We start from the raw sequence: 27,762 nt of genomic DNA on the forward strand, positions 1-27,762 counted from the left end.
CGGTTGGGTGCCCGGTTAAAACAAAAAATGAGCATATATGACATACTTAATCGACGTAACCTTTACTAGGCTGGTATTCTTTTTGTTCTTCGTCTTCGATTCAGTACGAAGATACGTCGGCCCCTAGTGCATACTAACGTCCTATCAGAAGCAAATTGAAGGTACGAAGGAAAAAAAACTATCCCAATACAGATAGACCACCATTTGTGTGGTGTACATTCGTGACAAACTTGTAATTAACGGAGATATGATTGGTTGGGAGCTTAACACCTGCTTAGCGCCTTTGACAAACTTGTATTCTTAAAAAAAAATTATGCATTCCGCGGATTGCTGCAATCTGTAAACGCAGATATTATTTTTGCAACTGAGACGTGGCTAGACAGCTCTGTGAACGACTCTGAAATATTTCCTTCGCCCTACCTCGTATTCCGGAAAGATAGGGAGTATCGAAGCGCGGGTGTATCGTTTGGTCGAAAAGACTACAGAAAGTGTACGATAATTGAAAACCAGGACACGGTCACGGATACCATATTCTTCAGACTATGTACTCGTGATGGCGGAATGCTGACTTTAGCTGCATTTTACCGATCACCCTGTAAGGTTTGGATGCTATCAGGCCGTTGGATTCTAATTTGATTTCTCTCCCTGATGAACGCAGCAAATTATCAGGGGATGTCAACTTCCCCGACTTTAACTTGGCGGAAAACACGCGACCAGTAGGATGCTCCTGAACATTCCATGATGTGATCCCTGACATACGGCTTTGAACAGTGTTAGTGATGAAGCTCGCGGGACTAACATTTTTTATTGATTATGGTGCAATGATTCAAGCATTGTTGAAAATGCTGGCGCAATTCAGGAATTTGCGACTAAGAAATTGTGCTGCTGTGCTTATCCTTAACAGAAACTGGCAACATGTACCTATGACATGAGGAATGTGTTTCTCCCATTTTAGGCTCATTTCAACGAAATATTCAACGAATTGGAAAAAGAACTTGAAGAATTTTTAGCAAGATCATTCCAAGAAGGCATTACCACTCAGTGTTTGTTTTTCAATAAACTTGCCACTGCAATCGGTCTAAAAGCGGATTCGATTCAAATATGTGTCAAGAAAAACCAAACCGGACAACTCATAGATAATTTCTAGCGTTAATAAGATTATAAAGCAAAGAACGCGTGCTTATAAAAGGTACACAAAGACAACAAACAGATTTGGAACTTCGCTTGTGTCATTAGGACACAGCCTATACGGAAGCCGCAAGCTCTGCCAAAGGAGGATTATTTCGAAGGGGTACCGAATTTCTCGATCTGACCGAAAGCTTTTAGGGGATACATGTGAAAATCACGCAAAGAGAAGAGACACTCATTGGCCAGTATTGTCCATAATACAGAATAAGCTCAATTAATATTTCAGAACGAATTTTTTCTGGACAGATTGCTTATCTGATACTGTCTGCATGCCTTCACGAGCAATATTGCAACATGAATGCCCACTGCTACAATTACGCTTGAGGGTTATCAGGAAGGCCCTCCCTAGATGAAAGTAAGCCTGCTGGACGTAATAGTTCCTAAAGTATTAAAAATCTTGCTGCCACAATATGCACCGTATATATATATATATTATTATATATAGGTGGTTCCAGAAGAGGGCAAATACGGGCTGGTTGGGTACATGTTTTACGAATTGGAAAAACAGCGCAATCAAAGACGAGACAAGTTGTGTGGTTGTGCGGTATCTTTCTCTCATGCTTTTTTTGATGTGTTTTACCTCGTGCCATTTCATTTATATGCTGCCTCACCTGTAGCAATAAACCATTTGGTTGTTAGTCAAGGCGCTGGTGTTTTGTCTTCTCTTGTGTCTCCGTCTTTGATTGCGCTGTTTTTTCCAATTCGTAAAAATATATAGGGTTAATTGGAGAGATATGAGAGAGCGCCCTAGTCCTGCAGTAGGCGTAGTCAGGTGGATGATTATATATATTATATATATATATAGTATAATATATATATATAATAGTATATATATACTATATATATATATAGTATATTATATAATATACATATATATATATATATATATGCGCGTCCTCGACGTGCTGTCTTCTGTTCTGGAGTCGCGCGGGGCCCCACAGACGCGGCCAGAGGCGCTACAGACGCACACAATTGGCGGACACTTCCCTTCTTTTGTTAACACCCCCCCCACACGCTTTTTTTCTCTAACTAGGCCGCGTGCCCCGCCCAGGCTCGCCTCCCTCTTTCACGCGGCGTTTTGCTCCCCCATCTTGGCGCTGGTGTCGCCGCTGTGTTCCTGCTTCCCCTTCAATTTTTTTTTCATTTTGTTGTCTTTTTTGTTTCTTTCATTTTTATTTTTCGAGCCCTCTGTGTGCCAAGTTCAATGCAATAAGAAGACGCCTCCGTGCACTGTATTATCATTCTTGAGAAATACTAGTCGCTGGTCGAAACGCTGAAAAAAACCTGCTAAGTATATATATATATTATATAATTATATATATATATATATATATATTAATATATATATATATATATTTATATATATATATATATATCGTCGGATCCCACCGGCGGCGGTGGTTGTTTTTTCTTCTGCTTTTCTAATGAATTAGCTTTAAGCGATAACATGTTCAGTAATATTCTAAATTGATCAACACCACAATATAAATAAATAAATTAAAAATCCCCGTGTGCCGCCTTGGTTTCTGTGGCTGTTGGCTTCTTTCATGTATATATATATATATATATATATATATATATAATATATCAACATTCGTAGATGCCTGGGGGGTCCCCATACCTCTCCTGGCGCAGTGGTTTAAAGCGAGCAGGGGCTCTTAAAGCTATCGCGTCAAAAATCGCTCTGAAATCATCTGTAGCAAAATTCAGACCTATCTCATTGTGCTCGTTTCCTGCAAAATATTCGAACATATTCTGTACAGCAATATATACAAACACTCAGAATCGAATAGCTTCTGTTTTTGAAATCAGCGTGGCTTTAAGAAAAGGTGTCGTTTGTTCATTCAATTACTAGAAATTTTCCCCGACATAGGCACGACTTTAGAAAGCGGATTAGAGATTCCATATCCTGATAGTTTCGAAAATAATTCGATTCTGTCTCCCACAAGCTCCTAAAATTTAAGATGAAGGCCCTGCAAATTGATGGCAAAGTTCTCAAACCGATTTAAGGCTATCGTGGTGAAAGAAAACATTGTGTGGTTGTGGGTGGCAGTGAGCTACTGTTGAAAACTAACAAACGCTATCATGCCACATTTTCGACGGAAAAAGGCAAATAGTATTCGTTGCTATGTATTTGGAAACACTTCACTTCCTATAAAACGCATGTAATGAAGTACTTAGGTATTGCGACAACTAAAAGATCTCTCACATTCCGTCAACACGTTTATATGATATTTAATAAAACGATAGAAAATCTTAATTTTAGTAGCCTGGACACTTCGCAGCGCTCCCCAGAAATCAAAACGTGAAGCATAAACAAGCACTGCTTTGAATATGCTTGTGTAATATGGGACCCTTACCAACGCTATCAATACATAATTTAGAGCGTATGCAAAAGAAAGCGTAGGTAGGTTCATACCCAAACAACATTCAAGGGAACCCAGCGTAACTGACAAAGATTAATTTCGGGCTAGAATCATTGGTAGAAAGGCGAAAGAACTGAGTAAGCTGAAACTGATGCACTCTCTACATTATAATCTGACGAAAATCGAGAGACAAATGCATTCAACCTCCCCCTCTTCCTGTCGGCCAGAAGAAACCATGAAAATCATTCACCGGAATTATCTGCGAGAGTAATTATACTAAATTCTTGGGAATGCGCTCTCAGCGCACGTGACAGGTAGCGTCAGCAATACTTTTGTCTCCCCACTGAATCGAAATGTAATTGCCACTGTGTTTTTTTTTAGGCCCTTTGGCAATTTTTGTCATTTCAGCATGGAATGTCTCAACCCTGCTTAATCTCGTGTTATCTACTGCATTGTGGATCCCGCTCCCCTGCTGTAATAACCCGGAGCTGCAGGGTGCAGCGTAAATGAAATGAAATAAATGGCAGCCAGCGCTTTCACTTTCATCCGCACAAATGGCGTCGTCTTTCATTTTATCTAATACGTGGACGATTAACGCAGTTCTTGGAAACTTCTCCCCACTGATGTGAGATAGCCAATACCCCCCCCCCCCCCCCCCCCCCCCCCCCCAAGCCCAACTAAAAACCTCTCTCTGAGCGGCCTTCTTTCGAAGTTCCATGAGTGTCATGACTTTGTTTTCCTTTGCCAGCCACTCTTTTACTGCTTACACATGGCTTCCAGAGCAAGGAACAAAGACGAAATGTCGAAATTAACCACGGCCTGTCACTCTCCGAGTTGGAAAAAAAAAGAATTATTACAATTAAGATCCACCTAATCATGGCTACGATAAGAAGTTAATTACAAAAATAACGGCATTAAAACTTTGAAATTTAATTCATCATGGTAGTTTCCTCACGAGTCGCGTTGAACGAAATGACTTAGTTCGTCCGATCAGTCTCCTTTGGTGATGTTTGCAGTCAAATCCTCCCTGATCGCAGTTATGAGTCGACTTCGCTTCGTCAAAATTATCGCTGAACACAACTAGTTTTGTAGAATATTTCCGGAAGGAGCAGGCCGACCTAAATTTTAATGCATACGGCACAAAAGAGTACATTTGCGCAAGGAAAAGAAAATAAACAATATTTATTCAATACTATCTCCAGACCAAATAGCGGATTCTGAAACTTTAAAATTTTCGAGAGGTTATTGAAACGTTCCCCTGCCGCGGTGGCTCAGTGGTTACGGCGCTCGGCTGCTGACCCGAATGACGCGGGTTCGATCCCGGCCGCGGCGGCTGAATTTCGATGAAGGCGAAATTCTAGAGGCCCGTGTGCTGTGCGATGTCAGTGCACGTTAAAGAACCCCAGGTGGTCGAAATTTCAGGAGCCCTTCACTACGGCGTCCCTCATAGCCTGAGTTGCTTCGGGACTTTAAACCCCAATAACCAAACCAAACCTAACCGAAACGTTCAAAATAGATAACAAAGACGCAATGAAGTACTTTGACGGTCAGCCATTATATATCGGCCCGTTTCACGCAAAGATAAGCGCGTCACATGCGAAATGTTACGCAATCTGAGGATGTTGCAACGTCGCGCCCAGATATAAAGTCCAGACGCGTCTCCCCCCCAACCCCCCTCCCTCCCCCTGCGCTCTATAGCTACGTTCCGTTTCAACGAGTTGTGTCTCTATCGCGAGTGTCAGCGCAGTTCTCAAGCAGCGCGCAAACCCACGCTTTTTATCGCTCTGGTAGTCTCCTCACTCCCCCGCATTCTTAGCACTGCAGAGAAGTTCGAACGTCGGCAGTTGCAGGACGGAGTAGAGGCTACAGCCCTTGTTGTGTCTGATACTTCGAGTTTTTTAAGGCTTCAGCGAGGCGCGATCCACGTCTCGGTTGTCGGCACACTTCAAGCTAGGGAAGAAGACGCGTGTCATATAATGCAGGTTTTCGCAGTAAGCAAAACCTGTCCGCCACCATATCGCTTGCTAGATTGGTGTATGCACGTGCGGCTAGCGCAGGACAAGCAGTGGGGTAGTGCGAACGCTGTGGCCGTTTTCGCAACAGATCAAAGAAGAAGTCTTTTGAAGCGTGAGCTACACTGGCCGAGGTTGAGCAGTTTCACGTGTCTCCTGGAGAGCCGTGCTGCGCATGCGCGAGGAGCAGTGACGTCACTACTAACAGCTGGCGTGCCTCGCCACGCACGCTCGCCTTCCTTTACTTAAAATAATCTGAGTGTAAAACGTTGACAACGCCAACGCCAATGAGCACAATGAACGCCGACGGCCTATGGCTTCGGCGCCGTGTTTCTGCCACAACCTTGTCAATGCCTGCAGCCCAAATCTCTCTCTCATCATCCCAAGTTCCTATAAGCACGATTCAGGCGTCCACTGACCCAGGGAGCCATTATACGCACTTCCTTTCCTTAAAATGATCGGAGTATAAAACGTTGTCAACGCCAACGCCATTGAATACAACGAACGCCGGCGGCCTATGGCTTCAGCGCCGCGTTTCTGACACAACGTTGTCAATGCCAACGCATGCAGCCGCCACTTAGCTGAAAGCACGGTTGAGGTGTCCACTGTTCCAAGAGGGCAGTTATGCTCCTTCTCTCTGGTTCAGGTGTCCACCGAGATGTCGACATCTCGCCCTCACCTCACGCTACGTATATCCTGGGATAGCAGAGCTAAGCCACTGCCAATTTTTACTCCTCCGCGCAAACAGCGGAAAGGACTTGCATGTTTTTCTACTAGCAGTCGGTTCGCAGTACAGCGCTATTTCTAGCTACAGCAGGAGGTTACATCGCAATTTCCCAAAAGGCTACTAATCCAAAAACGAGGCAGGCCTCACAGAATGCATTCAACACATTTAAGTCGGACGACAATACTTTCTCCATGACAGCAAAAGTGAGAACAAACACGCTGAAGTGACCCTGAAACATGCCAGCACTGGTGAAATTAGCATTAGAGGATAGGACGATAGCGCATCGATGTAGCATCTCTTTCTAGCAAGCATATTTCATTACATACCAAACAGCGTAATCTACACCCATTTCGGCATAGGAAACCACTGGCTGCTGCTACCCGTGAGCACGAAAAATAGTTAATGGTTAATGTAATATTGCGGGCCAAAACGGTGAGGCGCGCCGTAGTCGGGATTGATTTCGACCAAAAATCAGACGCATGAAATAGCTGCAACTGGATTCCACGGGTTTTCTTTGCCTCCACTTATAAGCGGAGACAACGGGGTCGCGTTCGTGAGGCGCAGTAGAGACGCGACCCACTTAAAAAGAAATCATCGCATGAGCCGATAAAACATGTCAAAAAGATCAGACGTGTGGGCTATTGAGGGCATCCTTGAACAATGCTGCGCATCAGGAACTGGCACGTAGACAATAGGGGCTCACGGCTGTCCAGTGTGGCATTGCACAACTAATAGCCGAACTATACATAGAGAAACAGAGGACAAAAGGAAGGAAAGAGAGGGGGTTAATAGCCAAACCAGAACCCGGCCGCTGTCGCTAGTAAGCTAAAAGTGCGAACTCGCCCCGACTGAGAAGCTCGGGTGCATTTGTGTCGTGGTAGTTTAGGCTGCGCTAAATGGCTAGTTTCTAACAAGGCTGCTCAATACGAACGATGACTGACTACAAAAATCTTATTAAGTTCACATGTAGTATATACCGTACTCATCACAATTGAATCATCCCTCTTTTCCAATATGGACGATCTTCGAAGTAGAGAATGCTGCTTAGAATCGAAACGACATTGCATTGAGCACTTGTATTCTTTTAATAAAGGCCGTAGAAAGTAAGGTCATGACAGCCGAACAGCCACTCTGAGGAAGTAAAGTCGTCCTGAAGTTGAGGGGGGGAGGGGGGGGGGGGGGGGTGGGGGGGGGGGGGCTTATGCTTGTCAGGGGTTCAGTACCGCGTTAACAGATAGACTTAGCATAGCGGGCCAGGTGGGGCCACTGAGCATGCACAGTCAGCGTAGTTCACCGCTACGCTAAATCTGTCTAACAGGGTATGCGGTAGTCCCTAAACGTACTGCCACTTCGCAAAGACAAATACAACAGAAGATACCGTATCAATTACAGTTATCATTTCCTACTTTTCATTTAAAGGTATTACATAAAAATGTGACGTAAAACTCGGGAGGTGGCGGCGAAATACTAAGCATACAAAAAGATTTTTAAGCAGACGAAACAAGCATATCTATGAAAAAAAACGCGGAAACATGCGCTTAAAGAAAGGGGAGCACGATAAGCCCCCGCGCAGAAGCTGCATACTGAGCAATGTCGACTACACAATCGTACCTTTGTAAGACAGTCAGGCTCCTTGGCGCGTGGCGCGATGGGTATGTTGCGCAAAGGTCTTCAGGCATGACGGCAACTCCGGAGTACGCGTAAATACCTCCTCTTTGTCGCAAACGGCATGCGCACATGAAAGCACACGCAAAGGAAGATCGCAACACCTATTTCGTACCCTGAAAAGCGAGGCAGCGCAAGAGCCGTCCCTTTATCTCGTGACAGACAATACGTGCGACCACACCGGCCGTTGCCTAAAGATGGACTGCGGGGACAAACGCGTCCAACTCTGTCAGTGGTCGTCGGCCAAGTATACACGGCTATGATCGCCGGTCCACGCTTTGATAGCAAGCGAACGTTGCACAACAGCGAAGAAGAGTCAACGCGCAAAATACGTGGAGCGCAGGCGAATAGTCTCACGAGGCGCTCGTTTCCCCGTGCTCCTGACAGCAGCGCGACTGTGTCTCAGTAATGGAGTCAACGCTCAGCTCGGGCAGTTTCTAGAGAGCGCCTTTATCTCTATCGTTGTGCAACTCGGTCTGTGCGGCATACACGTTGTCGTTAAACACAATACACCGGTTGTTCGCGCGCGTTTTGAGTTGTCGTTACTGTTCCTATTCCGCGCCCCACCGTCTAACACGGCGGCTCAGTGCGTATGCTTGTCGAAGCTTTGATATTAAAACTCCGCGTCGAACCCATTTTCTTTTAAATCCGCTGATCTGGCCGATTAGGCGTTCTCTCCCGCTAAAACATAGACTGCTGGAGTACTCAACGAGATTAGAGCAAGTAATGGCTCTGTATAACAGATTATCGACTCAGGCTGGTATCATACGGCCGTTGAAAGCACGAGTAGGTCCCTCGTAATACCAGTGGGAGAGCACTGAGGTCGTAAGGAAGGCAGAGAACGAAGACTAGTTCCCTCTATAGCATAGCAGGCAAGTTCCGGAACGTGTTTGCCTGCAGAAGCTGTTATCAACTTACACTGACGGTGTAGGCAAATGAAGAAATGCATAAAACAAATGCCATATCGGTCAAACCGTGGCGCATTAGCCAATTTCGTCCGCTGGGCACGACACATTAGGCGTTGGAACTCCCATCTCAACACTCTTCGTCATCCGACTACTGGTAAAATAGTCGCCTGAAATAGCCGCTAGTTTGCTTATTATTTTCGTTTACAGTTGACCGCGTCATTAAAAAAGGACAGAGGAAGGTAGTTGGACGCACCACAGAGGCTCAGGTCACTGCTATTCCTTCTGCGTTCGAAACAAGCCACATCAACAGAACACCACGTTTTGCAGCATACACAAAGTGGCGTTCTCAGAAGTCTCATTATGCGGCATGATTATAAAATCCGACCGACGTATGGGCTGTCAGAAAATCTAACATTTTTAGCAGTAGCTATTCTTTTATCTGCGGTGATACCAAAAATGTTATCATTGGTAGCTAGAAAAGGACGTTTATTATCGGAATGCAAAGCTTGTCTGCCGCAATGCTTTGATGGGGTAGCGACAGGGTTGTCGTCTGCAAACAACTGAGTGCCGACGCGAGCAGGCTTGTCTATAGCGGCGGAGCTTTGCGTTGGGAACCAAATGATAAGAAATTTGAAAACGAGTCATGGTTTTACAAACAATGCTTTCGGTCAAGCTCCGCAGTACAGGCATACGAACAATAAAGGCACAAGCGCCAGGCCCACAACATAACATGTTCGGTAAGGTTTCAATGTTTTGTTCCGCAGCAGACTGCTCCAGACACACCTTCGAATGCCTCTACATGTACTGACGGCTGCCGCGCATGAACTCAGTGTGATGCGCTTTCGAAAAGGGGTCGTGAGACGGCCTCGGTTGCTTTGAGCTGTTGTCAATGCCTTCAAAGGTTGGAGCATAAAAAAGGGGGAATAACCCACAGAGTAACGCACTTCTCCAACTCATCATCTAGCAAGCGCAAAGGGGGGGGCCTTTGCGCTCACTAGTTCCAAGCGAGAAAAGTGTTCTTTGCGAATGGAGTCCTCGCCTCGGTCATGCAAATGAAAGCCAGGTAACCTGGCTGGTAGGCTATCACGGCGGTTGTCGCATTCTGCCGATTCCGGACCGATTAGTCAAGAAACCCTCTGCTTCGAAAGGTACTGGGTAATGACATCCAACTGCATTAACTATTGCCGACTTCAAACAAGTAGAATTTTGTAGACTTTATGTAAAACTAAAAAACTGTAAAGCAAAGCAGCAACTTACATGCTAGGACGGGATGGCAGAACGGGTTGAACATCGTCGACAGCGATATGGACACGGTCATTTTCTGCTCCGGCAGACCCATGAGCGCCCCTGTTTCAGAGGCATGGAAACCTCCGGTCGCAGTCCTCACCAGCACTGAGCGAGGTGCTCGCCGAGAGGCGAGCGTCACGCGTCGCGCTGATCGCCGATGGATTTCGCCATCGTGCGCTGCGGCCGACGACGAAGGCGAATGCCGCAGTGATATCAACGGCGCGTGATAAAAAGCCGGGACTCGGCACCAGCGCGCGAAAGCCAGGCGGACGCAGAGCTCGGAGCCAGCCTAGTACCTGCTGACCTGGACGGATGACGGGGGCGTTTTGGATACAAATCTCTCCCGCAGCTCGACGGCCACCACGTGCAGGATTTTGGGAGAGGGACAGGGGAGGGGACGCAGGGCGTCTGTCGCGCGCTGCGCTGGGGAAGACGGAAACAGAAGCGCGGCGTAAATGGGGAGAGGCTGGGGTAGCGCGGGCAGCGCCGCCGCGCGGTGTCAGGGCTCGGATGAAGACTACCGAGAGGGCGACAGAGAGAAAGGGAGGGAGGCTTGAAAAAAGCGGGACGTGCCCTTTCGATCTCATCCCACTCGGCGCAGCCAATCGCGACACGCGGGACTGAGACGAGGGAGAGGGAGAAAGAGAATTCGTAGGGAGAGTGGATTGAATGAAAGGGAGGATGGAGCGGAGAGGACAGTTCGACGTTGCGCTTCAGAGCGTCCTGCGAGTCCGGGAGCACTTCTACGGGAGCGCGCTTTCCAGTCTGCCCGTTCGTTTTGACATCTCCAGTAGGGGTAGCTTTAAAAATAGTCCCGCTCACGACAGCCTGACTAGACTTAGCACTGCATCTGCCTGTGGAATGGGCTTTTAATATCATTTCGCTCGAGCAACGGAGTTTCGTTTCGAATCCTGTTCAGAGAGATGGAGGGAGGTCACCTATGCGTAATGTAGCTTTGGTTCCAACATCTCCAAGCATTCTCTGACCCAGTCGCTTTATTTTTAAAACTGGTATCACTGCATCGTAATTCATTTCCGTTCAGGATTGAGCTCATTTCAGTGCGGCTTCGACCTTCAGATTGCGCGAGTGTATCGTTTAGCCAGCTGGTACACAATCATATGTGAAAATTAATAATAATAAAGAAGCAGAATAAGGCGCGCAACGCAAAGGCGAAGAAGAATGCAGGCAATGTTGCATTGCCATGTATTTTTCTAACCTTCAGCTGGTCTTTTCTTTTTCGCCTTAATTTCAGAATGCGTACATCAATTTTTAATGGGGATTTTGCTCTGAGCAAGTTGGTTCATTGTTTTTTTTTTCGGTAGGTTACCACAGCACTATGGAACCCAGATGCAAGAAGACAAGACGGCCGCCCGTCTTGTCTTGCATGTCTTGTTCCTGCGTCCGTGTTCCATAGCGCTATGGTAATCTGTCGAAGAAAAATCTACCTTTTATTCTGTAAATTAATGCAAAGTAAGCCCAAGACGAGTACTGCTTCCATCAGCAATTCGTTGCCACATACGAAAAAAGTTGGGGCCAGATGCGATCACTTATATTTTAATTTCGTAAAATAAAGCACCGACACGAATACGCACTTCAAAGCCATAGCGGTAACAATTAAAGCGGCTTTTTAACGTCCTTACAAGCTAACTAGGAGCTTCTGCTTTGTCGTTCGATCACGCACTCGGCATCTGTTATTGGCCCAACACTTACCACGCTAGGCAGTTCATGATACGTCTGACATGCTGGCTTGTTGTGACACTGGACAGAGAAGTTCTGACCATAGTATATTTTAGCGAACAAAAATCTAGGCTTTTTAGGTTACTAAGTGTACAATTTGTGTCAGCCCCGTCAAGGCTTACTGACAGCATGTAGCATCTGGAATTACTGCAAAGAATGCTAAAACACAGTGGCTTTAGCACAGTGCTAAAGCACCAAGTGAAACCATACGCGCCGTGTGCGGTGCCTCATGCGGCTATTACGGGTGCACAGTGTCAGCAGCGCTGTCTGTACTGCGCTCAATGTGCACAAAGCTTACCTGCTCTCTTCGACTCTTCGTTGCATCCTCTACTTGTATAACTTGCAGCGCTTTGTGCCGCCTCTACTGCCGCTATCGCGGTTGCTACCTCCGCTATCTCTGCGGGCGTCAGTTGACAACGGCAAAGTTATCGGAAACAAACAAATAAGATAAAGCTCGGAAGCTGGAACAAAGTATGATATCCAGTGGAATCGGACAAAGAAGTTGAGATCCGGTTTCATTTCCTTTTTGTTTTTTTACTTAGCAAACGAGTTTCATTTCGCCGTAGCAATCGCTTCACATTTTGAGTCATAAAACACGCCCCTCACAGCCCGGGACGTAGGGCCAGGCTCCCCATTATTTGCTCTTGGTTCAATAGGGTCCCCCGGAACACCTGTGGTTCAGAGCAGTTACTGTTGCGCAATCTGCACTTACGCTAAAAACGTGTATCGCGGTACTGCAATCTGTGCTCGGATTTCAGATGCCTTCCTAACTGCATTAATTCCTTCATTCATTATTTTTTAACTTCTAAGCTCCCTTCAGCCTATTCCTCTTCGTCTTGAACCACACCTTGTGGACGCACCGGATATCCGAGGTATTTGTGGGACGTCATAGGCGCCATTTTGTGGTGCAGCGCTAGGCTTCAGCAGTGCAAAGCCGAAGCAGGTGGCAATAAACCGTTTAGATATGCTTGCAGCCTTTCGCCGTGCTACAAGCGCCACAAAGAGGCCGCCACTGTGACAACGGTGCGTACTCCCTATACCACCGGTAAATGATCGTAGCAGACTTGTCGGCCTGAGGTTGCACTCTTCAGTGGCTCACGTTCGATGTGCATTGGAGCCCCGTGGCCATTATTCGCGTTGAAGTCATGCGAACATAAAACACTAAAGAGATAAATAGCAGCTGTTCCGGACTGGCGCGCACTCTTCCAGAAGATGAAAGGAGGAAAGCAAGCCTGCGAGGAGGTATAGTCTTCTCAGCGAGGAAAAAAAAAAAATGTTGTCCGGGCTGAGCAGGATCGGAAATACAGACAGTACGATTTCCAGCCGATTCAAAGCAGCACTTGGAGCCCTTTGAGCGCTTCGCTCGTGACGCTATCTATTCTATTGCATTATCTTGCGGGGAATATATTTGCTAGGAAGATAGATGCCGAGATAGACAATCTCAAAGCATCTGGCATGTCACTATCTTGATTGTGGCTGCTGTCCACGATTCGGGAAGGCTGGTGCTGGCTGGTGCTCCACGTGTAAGCATTCCACCCACTTAGCTGTTCATAAAAACGTAGACAACCCCGGCATTCATTGAAAGTGCGGTTAAAATTGCGCATAACTTTGTACTCCCGGAAGATTACTAAGAAAACTATTCATCGTAAGTAAGTGAAAAGCGAGAGAGAGAGGGGGGGGGAATGAGGTACAGCGCCTTAATGTTCCCTGCTTGTTCTCTTCTTTTTTTTATTGTTGAGGACGGTTACTGTATGTCAGCAAGCAGCGTTTCAACAACTTCGCTTTATCGTTGGTCACCTCTCTGCCTTGTCTACTTCCTTTTTTATTTTCGTCCCTCGTCGTTTTGCACGTACTTCTCTTCAAGAATGAACCAACTATCAACAGCTCCAGAGGGAGTACGGATCAGTTTGTCGCGCCTCGTAAACAGAAGACAAATCTCAAGGCTCAATGCTTTCCTTCTACGATTGATTCAAACGCATAATTCGCTGGTGTCAGATTTGAGACATTTCATCACCTAACTATTATATTCGAAGGTTCTTTATAACTTCGATAACTTGTACGAAATGTTTCTAGTTGGGGATGCAGTATCCGTAGCAAGCCAGAAGGTTTTTTAGAAACAGCGGTCTGCTTTAGTGCGACGTTGAGGAGCACCGCAGAACATTGTCCAACCGTTGAAACGAAGCGTCAGCGGTTTAAATGAGGCCCGTAGTTCAGTGCGGCATCAACGATCGAGGGAAGGCACTGAAGGCGATCGAATAATCTAACACGTTTTCATTTACGAAAGAGGGAGCACCATGGTCTGCCCAAAAGCAAACAGGTCAGCCCGCGAAATACTGCAGCCCTGAATCGTAGCGCCACTGGGATTCTCCCCTTCTAAAAATGGTCTATAGACAGTCAGTAGACTTCTTACAGACTCTGTTGCATTCCTATGGGTATTTCTTTTGGTATATTCACAGTCTGTTACCCCTAGTGGGGCTACGGATTTAGCTTCGAGTATAAGCCATGGGCGCAAAATATTCGGCCGGGCAAACACCTTCTGGAGTGCGAAAGAAAAAAAAATCGCCAACTTCTTTTCTCAGTGCACGATCATGTGACGGAAATCACTGTAACTTTTGTGATAGAGTCTCGAGGGAGGGCATCAGACTACCCGTTAACGTTACGTGTGTACATAGTGTGTCTTGGCGGGTCCTTTTCTCATCTGCGTGTCTGCGATCTTCGTTTCGACCCTCTCATGGCTCGGTGACGCTCTCAGCCTGGGGGTGTGCTAAGGCTAAACCGCATCCGAAATGCGTGCCGAGTGTTGCTACGGAAGGTGCGAGGATGAAACTGAACAAGAACGGCAGCGACCGCAACGAGCTTCGCTGTAGGTCATTGATGTCAGGGTCAGCTACCTGGTTATTAACCTCCAACACAAAAACTTGATGGCGTTGCTGTTTTACCCACTTCAGGCAACCTGCGCAGTCAGTGACTGAACATAACGGTTTTCTATCAAGCTTCACACCTGCTTTTCGAGGAAACGTGACTCAAGGAAAAAAAAATTTTCCTCGTCATCGTTGTTGTTTCGTGGTTGTGCTTGTTACGTATTCTGTGCAATGCTGGTCCATTGATGCGGTGTATTTATGCATATTAAAGAAACCAACACTCGTAAAAAATTCAGTGCATGCTCATTAACCAGGTGGTAACTGGCACAGGAAACCTGCCTTGTCAGGTGAGTTATTAGTGGGCAGTTGTCTGGGCCCCCCGATTGTGACGCTACATATGGTCATACGAGATACTGGAGAGTTTTAGCATAGCCCGATTCGTTTCCGCGATAAGTTGTATTCGCATCTGCGGATGGCCCCGAGAAGCGCACACCTGCAGCCACTGAGCAGGCGCAAGTGTCTTCTCGCGTAAGCGGTTCGCTGTAGAGGAACGCGGATCGCGCTCTGCTAAAAGTGTTTATTGAAGTTTCTGCCGCATGCCGTCTCGAACAGGCGAGATCCACAAAGTGGCAGAGGCGCAGTTTCAAACTTTGCTGTTCGCTTGCACATTTTCTTCCCAGATTATGGATGCTCATTAAATGTCGTTCACTAACTGCACTGCACTGCCACCGCTGAATTCGTTATTATCCTAAACGCTGAATTCGTTTGGCCGTATTTCTCTGTATGCTCTCTTCTTCCGAAAATGCCATTTTGTTTAACTGCTGCCGTTAACACTAAATGCCAAAAACTAAACAATGGAGAAGGAAAAGAAAGAAAGAATCGCATTCAATTCATAAAGTTCTATTTTTGTAGGAAAGAATCGCAAGTTTCACACGTTTCACGAAAATGCGCTTTGCTGACGTCACCGAGGTTAATCAAAACATGCAATAAACTCCTTCCTCGCGCATATCGTGAGACACGGTGGACAGAAGTCGGGGAAGATGAAATTCTTGACGGCGCTAAATGAACAAAAGAAACTTTTCTTCGTCTGTCCTCACGAAGGCAAGTTCTCTCGTCGAAACATTGGCTAGCGGTCTGAGGTCCCCCTCCCTCCCCTTGTCCATTTTGTGCTGACCTCACGAGACGGCAAACCATCGTTGTTGCAGTCTTTGAAGCCCTCTACACCCGTATTTCGCAGCCATCGAATTTCTCTCTGCACCTCCAAGAAAGCATTTGGCAGCACAAACAACGACATTCGACTTGAGCGTCCATCACCATTTCTCCACGTTGTGCATAGGAAAGACTATGCGTTGCTAAACGCCTCGTACGGGACCTACGGGCGAATGTGCTACGGTTCTCCGCGCACATTCACCGCGTCCCACGCAGCGCAATGCACCGAGCCTGCCCGACCCGCTTAGAAAGCGGCGTCGCTCGTGGCCAGGTTACCGATGGGAAGCAACGCGTACTCTCAGCGCACTCCGCGCACCGTTTCCTCGTTCCAACGGTCAGTGGTGCCGAAAGAGAGGGAGACGCGTGGAAAAGAGACCGGAAAGGAGGTACGGCGCGGTAATAACAGTAAAGCGGCCGCTGGTCTGAGGGGCTCGGCTCCCCTTATAGTGCGAGCACCGTTTCATCGGCCCGCCAAGTCCAAACCTGCCGAAATGAGCTGGAACGCGTCGCTGCTTCGGAGAAGCGGACCCTCCGGGCATAAACAGACGAGAGGATTGCAGGCTGCTGCAGCCAGAGCAGTGCGGGAGGACCGAAAAGCTCGCATGCTAGGCTGCAGCCGCCGCCTCGCCCGTTTTTTTTCCGTCAGAAAGGTCTCATAGCGAGCGGTGGATGTGCACTGCAACGAGGGACGTGATTAAGGCATAGCGGAAAAGGGAAAAGACAAGGACAAGTGAGAACTAGCAACGGTGTACCTACGTAAAATTCCCCCTTCCGTCCCCCATCTCCCCCCTCCCCCCCGTACACTGAACGCTCTGCCCATATTGTGCGCTATAGTGCGTTTTAACAAGTGGAAAATGGGCGTGAAAATCAATCACAACGCCTTTCTTCTCAAGAGCCCTTTCGTTGTTACGATACACGTTCATGCCAGTGAGCTCTCAATATCACCAATGGTCCAGCCTCTCACGCCACTGTGTAAGAATTAGCAGGTGTAGTTCCAGAGGAAATGAACTTCGCTCACCTCTAATTTCAATACCTTCTTATGCGAAATGATCCCCCTCTCCCCCCCCCCCCCCCCCGCTCCCCCAAATATATATATATATATATACAGATAAAAAAAGCTGGTGTGTCGGCCATTGCGCGGAAGTACGCCGTACGTGTTTTTCTAACCTAAACAGAAAGAAAAAAGGAGGGCATTGGGGAAGAACAATGCGTCGTTTTTGTCGCTAAATATGTTTGACGGAAATTTCCGCATGCCTGCTAGGTACGCGTAGGGTAGTTTATTTACCGCCATTTACGTTATCATTTGAGCTCGTGTCGTTGCCGTCCTCTCATGTTCTGTTTTCAGCCCTCCCATGGAGTCATTTGCCTCTTGGGACCATGTTACTCTTTTTTGATTCTACTAGTGATGTTCTACAGACACTTTCACGGGAGGGTTCCCTGGTTGACAGGACGTCCGGGATGCTTACCACAAGATAGTGTCAAGAACTGTGGTTCTAGTCAGCAGAATGACGAGTCTTGATCGCTGTCAATGACCTGGTCTGCGGCTGTATCGGCGTGACTTATCACGACGGGTAGGGCATCATCCACGGCAGGAAAAAAAGTTCAAAGCAAGCCTAGTTTAAAAAATCAATCATAGAATGCGCTTCGCATCCATTCCCTGCACGCGTGCACTCACTCTTATCTGGATAAAAATTATGGCTCCGGTGTTGATTACAATTACTAACAATTCCACGGTTGCAGCGTGTGCTTCGCGTGTTGTTAGCACTTGCGGCTTTAGAAAAAAAAACACGCAACGATGTATTTCGTTGGCGAAAAGAGGCTGGAATTGTGAACCAGATTCGCAGGAAACTCTCTAGCACTTTCTATTATTCATGCCGAAGTTTTTTGTTTTTTTTCGTTTCTGGGGGAGGGGGGCATTGAATTACACGAACGATTAGCGTCAAGACCAAGGGGGCGTATTATTTGTTTTATTTTGAGTAAATGATATGCGCGCATAACTGCCTTCGTAGCCTGATCGGACAAATCTACAGTTACAGCGTTTAATTCTCCTCAAGGCCCTGCGTAACAGTGACGAAAAGATGTTTCTCCGTTTTTCTTACCGAAATAAGCTGAATTTCTGGTCCTTTTTGTTTTTCTTTGACTTAGGTACCAAAATATCGCGAATAGGACCCAACCGTCGAAAGAAAGGGAGACTAGAAAAACAAAATACAAAGAAGACCTATGCCCTGTTTGCGACGTTGCGGCCTCTCGCGGTTATGTCCTGTGGGCGACACCTATGACGAGTCCCTCTGCGAACGCCCCGCCAGTGCGGTGGCGCATCTTTGTGTTTGGCTTCGCGCAGCAGAGGGTCAGGCGCGCCGAAGCGTCGCGCGACGTGCATGAGCAGCGGAGAAAGCATGCTGCCCCGGGCGCGTCACAGCCCGATGACCTCACGCACGACCGCCCGCCGTGGCGGCCGAAAGACAAAAGCGAGCGGGGCCGTTATTGTTATCATCATCGGCGCTGGCGGTGAGCTGGGCACGCCCGAAACTCGAGGGGAAAAAAAAAAGAAGAAGCGCCCTGTGCGGTACGTGGGGGGCGGACCAGGTGTGCGGGCGGCGGCGGTGCGTCACATCCCCATCTGCATTTGGAAAACGCGCGCGTCCTCTTGTGCGCGGAGAGAGAAAGTGGATGATGGCACAGAGTGTACGGAGGCTATTCCAGGAACTCGTCACATATTATGCAATAACAGAGTGACATTGAACCTGTTGATACTACTAGAATAAAATCTCTGAGCATGGAAATCTACCGGACACAAGAGGAGAACACATGCGCCGACGCATGTTCCATCGCGTCGCGTATTTTCGTCCCGACGGACTTGGTGTTGCTTGTTCGCTGGCACGCCCGCATCGGTTTCTTGGCTGTCAGCTGGTCAGTTTCAAAGGTATACGTATTTGGAGTTTACGTCCCGAAGCAACGCATGAACAGTGCCCTAGTGGAAGGCTGGGGAGTTAGTTTCGACCGCCTGGGCTTCTTTAACAATCGGTTACATCTTACGGCGCACGGGCACTTTGTGCATTTCGCTTACACCGAATACCACACCGCTCTAGCCCGGATTCGAGCACTACCTCTGGCTGGCAGCAGAAGGCCTTGACCCCTGAACCACCTTGCTAAGTAACCTGAATTGCAAACTTTGCCTCTTTTCTGCACTTTTGCTTCCACAGTGACAGTTTGGTGCAGAAGGGATGTTCCTTGTAGGGGGCCCCAAAATACACTTCGTCCGGCCCGGCCGGCGCAACCCCTCTTCTACCCAGTGACCGCACGCCAAGGTGACCCATGCGATGCGAACTGCATGCGGGGAGAGGGTTCGCCGTCAGTCGCACTGCCCGAACTCAGCTGCGCAGACGATGAACGGTGCCGAGCCGACGAGACGCAGAAACCGACTTACTGTGACACGGATACGCATCTCACTGTCGCGTGGAGGACTAAAGAAGAAAAATAACTAGCCCCTGTAAGCATTCTTCATCATAAGCATTCCATGGCAAACCAAGAAACGTGTTGAACCAAAAAAAAAGAATTAAAAAAACCTTCGGCGCACTACCGAATCGGGCTGCTTCTGTGGTTCAAGTACGTCGTCATATATACACAATAGGTCACGTAGAACGAGCCAAGGTTTAAAAAAAACAGTGGTGAACAGCTGTTAGGTGAAACCAAAACGCGCTGTTTTGGCGTCATGTTGCGTTGCTCAGAGTATTTTTCTGTTCAGCTTAAATAGTAATTAAATCGAATTAAGTGAAATTTGTAGTAATCTTTAAACGGCAAATGCGCTCCGTTAAGTTGTAGACGATGTCCAGAAAAAAAAATGTAATTTTTTGTAGGGACGTACCTCCTGCGTGATCCTTTTTCCGGCATTTAAAGAAACCCCGCGAAATATATATATATATATATATATATATATATATATATATATATATATATATAAAGAAAGAAAATGGAGTGTTTCACTCATGAGCTACCATAATGCAGCGCCGCCAACTGCGTGTCCAGCTGAGCGGTCGCTGCTCGCCTAAACAGGCTACACAATGGTGCAAATAAAAAACAATGGAGGCTATCTTGAAATGCACGACTTCCCTGCTTTCTTTTCGTTTATTGGTTTTTATGTGTGGTAGTTTCGTCCGAACTGCCTTTCAGTGCCCTGCCTATCACGTATTACTGATCACGGGGCGCGATTTCCACGTTAATGTCGAATGCAGTTTGAAAGAATAACGTAGGATTGAGACAGAACGCAGAAAAGGCCAGAACAGGATGGGCAATACTCCATCCTGTCCACGCCTTTTCTGTGTGTTGTGTGCTCTCACTTCTGTGTGCTCTCACCGCTCACTTGGAGACGGTGAGCGCGCACGCTTCGTTATTCAAAACGCTTCTAGCATCGCTGCAATACGGTAGCTCAAGAGCGCAATCACGTGGCGTCTATGTCATATTTCGCGGGCTTTTTTAAATATTGTAAAAAATGACCTCGTTCGAGTTGTATTACTGCGAAAAAACTATATGGCCCGTTTCCAAACTCCCTCTACAACTCAACGAAACGTTCTTGGGCTTGAAGTGGATATCGGACATGTTTTATAATTAATTTAAACTAATAAACTGAATAAGCGCCATTTAAACATTTTCTGAGAAGCGCCACACGACGGCAAACCGTTAGGTCATAAATTTCACCCAGCTGCGGTGTACCACTTTTCATTAATCCCATGCTCAAGTTACCTGACACAACCTGCATACTTGCCTTCCGACCCCAATGATTAGGCGCCCTGCAATTTCCGGCTGCTGAGCTAAGCACACTAGGATTCTTATGTAGCCGTATTTTGCGGAGCCGAAAGGTGACACGCCTAGTTCATCAGCCTTTTCCGGAGAACAGAAAGGCCTAGTGTTCGAAGCAGCAAAAAGAATTTCCTCGCTTAGCAGGAGGACTGCCCTCGCAGGTCCAACTTTTTCACCGCACTAGACAGCCGCGAGGTTCGTGGTGCGCTGATCTGCCGATTTTTTTTTCATGCAATCAACAGGGAGCATTCACCGACGTCACAGTGGCCGCCATTTTGGCGCCCACTGCTCACGGCGTAAGGCGGCGCCCTTGTCTAGAGCGTTCATTGCCCTGCTCCGGTCCGCAGCGCTGAAACTATACGCTGGAAAACAAAATGGCGCCCTTGAGGTCGCGTGAATAACCCCTGTACGCTCGAGTCGGGACAATTCTCGTCACTATCCCAACGGGTGCTCGAACCAATTTCTCCAGTACCCGTAATGCGGGCATCGAATGACTTTTGTCTCGCGCATCCGTAGAAGCCCGTCTCGTGGACAGGCCAGAGAAACAGGTCCCAGAACGGCAAAGAGCCAAAAATTTAGGGGGTATAGGAGTCCAAGCGGACTGCGTGAAAACTATTCGATCAACCGAAGGACGCCAGCAGCTTTCCTGTCGCTTTGCCGTGCTCACGTGGCCAACAGTGATGATGTCACGCGCGTGCAGTCTGCCGCCTGGGCCGCGTGTCGCTGTTTGAGGAAACTCGAGCGGCAGCGAAGACTCCACTGGACCGTGGCCGCCGCTGATAGCGGGCGTCGCGATGGCCGCATCCGCGCTTGAGCGGCCACGACACGAGCGATGGCCGAGTGCGGAAGCCGACCGACCTGCACTCCCCGGTGGTCGGGCACGGGGCGTCTTAGGTAACGTTAGCCAGTTGTCTGAAAAACTTGTCCGTACTACTGGGATGAAAGCGATGCAGAATCGTTAGCACTCGGTTACAGCAAAGAGGGCTGTATTCCTTGACACTACATTCGGAGGAAAGCCGTGCGCGTTATCACACTACTTCAGGATTGGTTTAGATGGTCGTGATGTCACACGTTGAACTGTATAATGAAAATGATTAACACTTCTGTTCAATTGTGATCATGATGTCGTAGCATAACTAAAATCTCACAGTGACATGCAAGGATTTAATGTAAATTAATTACGCTGAAAATAAATTAAAATTGAGGCAAATCTAGTCAAAGCTAGTCAAATCGAGGCAAAGCTAGTCAGACACGCTACCCCTAGGCCACTTCTTTTTTTCTATATTACCCTACCCCTGGGCCACTGAGGCACTATTTTTTTCTTTATTGCCTTCAAAGGCGTGGTAATACAATGCAATACAAGTTAGTCGGCTATTTACGAAGCAGCAGCACTCTTAGTTGACAGCGGGCATTCCAACCTTTTCAATTGTGTTAGGTTTCGAAACGGCAATACAATTTGATAATTACAGTCTCTGTCCTTCAGCGCATCATGGATTTTTAAAACACTCTCCACAAAATATTGATATACAGGTCTGGTACCGGGATCACAATGGCGCAAAGCCATTTCACTACGCCACACTGCATGCACACCGAGCAAGAATATGGCATCACATAGGATCGCACCATCTTCCACAGGCAGGAAAGTAATACCATGGTATTAGTGGCAAATCCTTCTTAGTGGTGCTTTACAAGACGTCCCAAAAGAGTATCGCATTATTTCAGTGGATAAAGACGTGTTTAATGTTTTCCTCCTTCTTACAAGGAAAACAGTGTGTTCCCTATGACACATAAACGCCCTGTTCATCTCTCGCTTCATGAACTGTTAAATGACCATAACGTCGCGCCCGTTTCTATCCCTTTGGTTTCTTTGTTTTTTGTGTGCAGTTTCCTCTCTCAATTTTAAAGCCCATGAAATACAGCTTTTTAGCCGGTGTCCAAGTCACAATTGTTGAAAAACGTTCTTGCAAGACGGGCTGTCGTCAGCCTTACGAATAGAAAGAAGTTGTCCACTCCTAGGTGGAAAACCCATTTGAAATAAGTTCGGGAAAAAAAGTGCCTCTTTGCATATAATATCCCTCGTAGTACACAAATGTGTTCAAAGAGAAAGATGACTCCAGAAAAAATAACATCTACACGTTTTTTTTCCTTTCTTTTTTGTGTGTTTTCATCTCCATAAGCCACATGTTTGCATGAATCCGTCGAATATAGCAAACATTCGTCTTTGTTCATTCATTCATCGGCTTCTGTTTACTGTGTGCTAAGTGGTTATTGCTCCCGCCTCCGCAGTTGTTTTATGTACTGTCATATCTAGGCGCACTGACTACGCTGAAAGATCGCTTTGTCTGTAGCATTTGCATGCCAACGACTGAGCCTCTCTCTCAGTCGTCGGCAGTACATCAATTACCGTTGCGCAAACGATCACCGCCACAAACATGATGGACCGAAAGCCATCGATGCAAATCGCTAGAAGCAGAAGAAGGCACGCAAAAAGAAAAAGAGAACAGTCTTTTTTTGAGCACCAATATCTAAAGTCAACAGCGGATCGTCTCTCTCTTGACGGACCAATTGAATGCGTACATCGGGTTCCCCATTCTCGTTTTGCCCGCATAGCATTGCTTCACCATGCGATACGAGGTATCGGCGTCCTTTATTTTATTTATGAGCAAACAGATTGGCTAATGCCATACTTTCAAAAGGCGTGTGGCTCAAAATGAAGCTACAAAGGGTTTATGCGTGACAAATGACGCACCTGGTGTACTGCCTCAGTACCTCGCCAGTGTGAAGCAACTCTTACATGGTAACCCTTTAACTTTCAAGTTATTTCCGGACAAGCTGCGCAAAATTTCTCAAATATTTTATTGGCTCGTATCTCTTCTCAAATTAAATTGTTTTGATTATGAAAATACACGGACTCTTGTAATACTAACGAATACTAATGAAGAAGTAAGATGACCACTAAAGAACAAAAATAGCAGCCGTCGTGATCATTTCATATTGTAACCCGGTAGCGTTAAGGACCTAGTATCGCAGAAAAGCCGGCTCGGTGCCAGCGTTGGCGTCGTTGGCTATGAGTGGAAAATCCTCGAAAAATCCTCAGAGGAGCAACCTATAGGGACAGGCGGGCAACCTAGGTCACGTGACCTTGTGACGTCATCATAGCCTGCCCATCAAGATCATGATCAAACTAACCACCATGGCAGGTGGCAGTTAAATTGATTAATGGTCGCGAGGGGTTGCTCGGGAATAGCAACCTCGGTCTGACAAGCCCCACCGGTGGCAGCACCTGCCATCCCAGGGCAGTGGTGCATCGCTGCACCGCTGCACCACTGCGCCAGGAGGGGTATGAGGACTCTCGGGGAGTCTATGATTGTAAATTGGACCCTGGTCAATTCTGAATATATGAGGACTGACCCAATAACGCTGTCGCGTCATACTTTTTAGGCCGAGCTTAAGAGAGATAACGAAGAGATAACAAAAACGCCCATGAACCCTTTATTGCCCGATATCGCTAATTCTCAACATTTTGTTCGCACGCCGTGTACTACGTTGAACTTGGATACAAAGTTTGATGATAACATGTCAGTGGCCCACGCTTTCGGGTCAGAATATTTGGCTTCACCGTGAGCAGGCTGCGGGAAGAAAAATGGCACGCATGTGCGACTTCCTGTGAGCACCCATCAATTCCTCGCCTCTCATTTTCTCTTAACTTTTGTGGAAGAAATAAGAAGACATTCGTTGAATAAAAGCTTGTCTACTGTTCCTAGGCTTTTCAGATGGTTCGAGGCCTTCGATTTCGTCTTTCACATAACTCGGATTAGCAGTGCACCAAGTGTCATTTGTGAGTAATTGCCGTCTATTTCCCACATTTTAGATGCGCTACCAAAATTTCGATATTTACTTTTCAACGTGAGTACATTATCATATTGGGCAATTATTGATTCTTTTTCTTTGATTCCTTCAAAATTCGGGCATCGGTGAGGTGAGGCGCGTTCCTGACTATATCGCATGAAATAGCGCAGACACGGAACACAGAAACGACAGGGACACAGTGCCCGTCCGTGCCATTATTGTCTCCCGTATCTGCTCAGTTTCATGAGGCCTAAACGCCTCAACAGATATCTGCGCGTGCATGCCCGTGAACAATATGCCCGTTCCGAGAACAGTCGGAAAGACGGAAGCCGTGGACTCCGGACGCAACCGAACCCATTTTTCTGACGGCAAGCAGGAGCAGCACGGAGTTAAAGAAAAAAAAAGGGAACGAGAAAACAGAAAGAATAGGAAACACAAGGAGGAACGCCGTCTTTCACTTTCCGTCGACTCCGGAGAGAAATGGCCAAATCGAGTCGAAATGGAGCCTCGACGCCGGGCGGGCATCACGCAGCGCTCTCTTTTGCGCACACATGCGGCCAGTTAGGTATACGCTAAGAGGCGCCGCCGCAAGGATCGCTCAGTGGCGCTTAGGGAAGCCAAGGTAGATGCGCTGCCTGAGAAAGAGGAGGTCTAGACCCGGCGTTATCAGCGCGTAAAGACATCAACGACGCCCGCCGCCGCTCGCTGGGGAGGAGGGCACGTAGGTCATTTTCCAAATGTGGCTTTTAAGTCGGCCTCCGCAGGAACAACCTGATGCCCGACGTGCCCTGGCTGCCGCCGCAAAGGCAGGCCCTCCCCGCCAGATAGCTCGCCGCCACCGGCCACGTTCGGCTGGCGCGCTCGCTGTCTCCGGGTTGGCCCCCCTCCGAGCGGCGGGCCGCCGAGGCAGTGCATAGCTCATTTATGTAATGCACCCATCGCGCGCCATCGATCCCCTAAGGCTGCCCAAGAAACAAGAGGCCCGTTCCCTCCCCGGCCGCAGGCTTTTTCCTCCCCCTCCGAGTAAAATCGATGGCCGCGTGCGGAGAGACCCGAATCGGCCTTCCAGATGTATACGTGCCGATCCCGCCTGCCTGCCGCGCGCGGGAGTCCCTCCTGCCCCGCTTCTTCCCCGCCAGTCATCCTTTCGCTTCCCGACGTCCCCTTTCCCGCTTATTTTTTTTCCCTAGAGCCTCGGGAAGAGCACGCGGCGAGCTCGCGCGGGTGACTCGGACTGGAAAGGCGTTTTTGAGCTCCTCGCGAGATCGCGCGCGGCCTGGCAGCGTCGGGACTGCGCAATCGTTTCGAGTCGGGAGAAGAGGTCACGTTCTGTGCGTCGTGGCGCACGGAACTTGGGCGCCCTGTGCGCGTTTGAAAGTATACGATGTGCATGGGTCTCAAGGTGATGGTGGCAGGTAGCGAGGGCAAGTTGCGCTTCGCCATCCTATCCACGCTAGGTGCACTCTGTTTCTTCCGACCGCACCCCGGCCTCCCATGGGACCGAGTTTTACCGAGGGATAGGTATTGCGAAAGAGGCCTGACTGCTGTAAGAACATCTTCATTTAAGTGATCGCTGTGCGGGGATAGACCAAGGTTACTGACGTTTAATGCAGTATATGTCACGTCACGTAATTCAATCACGGCACTGCCGACGGCTTTTTAGAATCCGTTTATTTTTATTTCACAAGGCGCAGCGCATTTTAATTTGCAGTACTCGCTCTCGGCTTTGCTGGTATCACTAACCTACATGCTTCCTTCAGCACTTTCCCACACGTTGGAGAACGCACGCCACAACAGTTCCGCCTGAACACTGTTTCGTTAATAACACTACCTCTAACATCACCTTCATACATGCGACTATTAGACTTGCGCTACGGTCGGAAACACTGGAGCGCGCTGCAGAAAGTAAGAGAGGCGGACAGACACGCAAGGTCTATGTGGTTTCGCGGGTTACCTACGTGACTGCATTAGACGTACCACAGCAAGCGGCATCTTCACATTCGTTTATTCGTGCAGCTCATGAAAGCTAGTGCCACGTATTCTACTAAACGCGTTGCAGCGTCGTGTACATCGTAGCACGAAGAGGGGAAACACAGTTCTCAGCGAAAGATTTGACTCTCAAAAAAAAAAAAATCACGCCAAAAGGTTTTACAGTACGGCGGTGTGGAAACAACAAGGACGCTCATGACATCCTCTTTCTAGATAAAGCGAACAGAGAAGAAAGCTACGAAATTCTGTTTCTATACAGGAAGGACCCAGAGATGCTCCCCATGGCTGGGCACACGCGAATCGTGCCTGTACTGGCGGTAAACGGGGGAGAGCGTACTCCGCAGAGCAGTAACTAGCGAGGAGGGCGAACCTAGCGTGCTTCAGCCCGGGGAAGCGCGTAAAAATGTGGGAGGGCCGGAGTCATTTTACGCCGCCGGAGCACGAAGAACGACCGGGCGCTGGAGGGCAGGTGGCTGCCGCTCGTCAAGTTCGCGAACGGGCTTTTTACCTGCGATGAGGGGCAGCGGGGAAACTGGCTGCGGTGGTGACGTCACTTTAGTTAAAACACGTGTCCCTCGCTTAAACAAAGACAGGGGGACCCGAGCCACGAGCTGTGTGCGCTGCTCACCCAGCGGGGAGCGGAATAGGGCGGATACCTGAACGAGCTGCTGCGGGCGCACAGCAGGAAATGGTGATTCCGTCGATACGCGTGGAGGCCGAGATAAAAACAAAAGGCGAAAAAAAAGAAGAAAGAAGCAAGGCCAACGACGCGAACGTTGGCAACTCTTTTCGAAAGCGCTTATATATGTAATGCCATTGAGGAACGAGCGATAGCGCAGGTATGTACTCCAGCAGTCAAAAGCTTATCGAAAGCAATACCAGCAATAAACAATTAATTTCTTCATCGACCGCATAGAATCATATATATATATATATATATATATATATATATGCCGCCTAATCATGGCAGTGAGTGCAAAAGCACAGGGCACCGTTAAATCTTAGGCAGTGCGTCCTGCATGCAGAGATATTAATTTTTTTCGCCAAAGTAGGATTAAATAAACTTTTGATGACAGGTGTGCTGGGATTCGAACCTTACGTTTATAGTTTGCTCGTGTACTTGATGTAAGTAGCCCTTAAAAGTGTATTAATATTCGGCTGATAAAG

At 47.7% G+C, this 27,762-nt stretch overlaps 1 protein-coding gene across 2 annotated transcripts in view; it reads right to left on the reverse strand.

Annotated features, from left to right (window-relative positions):
* The window catches only part of Lim3 (Lim3 homeobox protein), a 134,416-nt gene that overhangs the window by 31,226 nt on the left and 75,428 nt on the right, over positions 1–27,762 (reverse strand). The window contains exon 1 of one of the 2 annotated variants that reach the window (XM_089582703.1): positions 10,124–10,458. The exons of the other annotated variant lie outside the window; for it this stretch is intronic. Within the exon in view, the coding sequence (XP_089438829.1) occupies positions 10,124–10,205 (82 nt within the window). The 5' untranslated portion in view covers positions 10,206–10,458. Of the gene's footprint in view, positions 1–10,123; positions 10,459–27,762 lie in introns of those variants that run through there. 2 annotated transcript variants of the gene reach the window in all.

This window comes from Amblyomma mixtum, chromosome 3 (assembly GCF_055824585.1).
Source record: "Amblyomma mixtum isolate Tamu chromosome 3, ASM5582458v1, whole genome shotgun sequence".
Taxonomy (NCBI): domain Eukaryota; kingdom Metazoa; phylum Arthropoda; class Arachnida; order Ixodida; family Ixodidae; genus Amblyomma; species Amblyomma mixtum.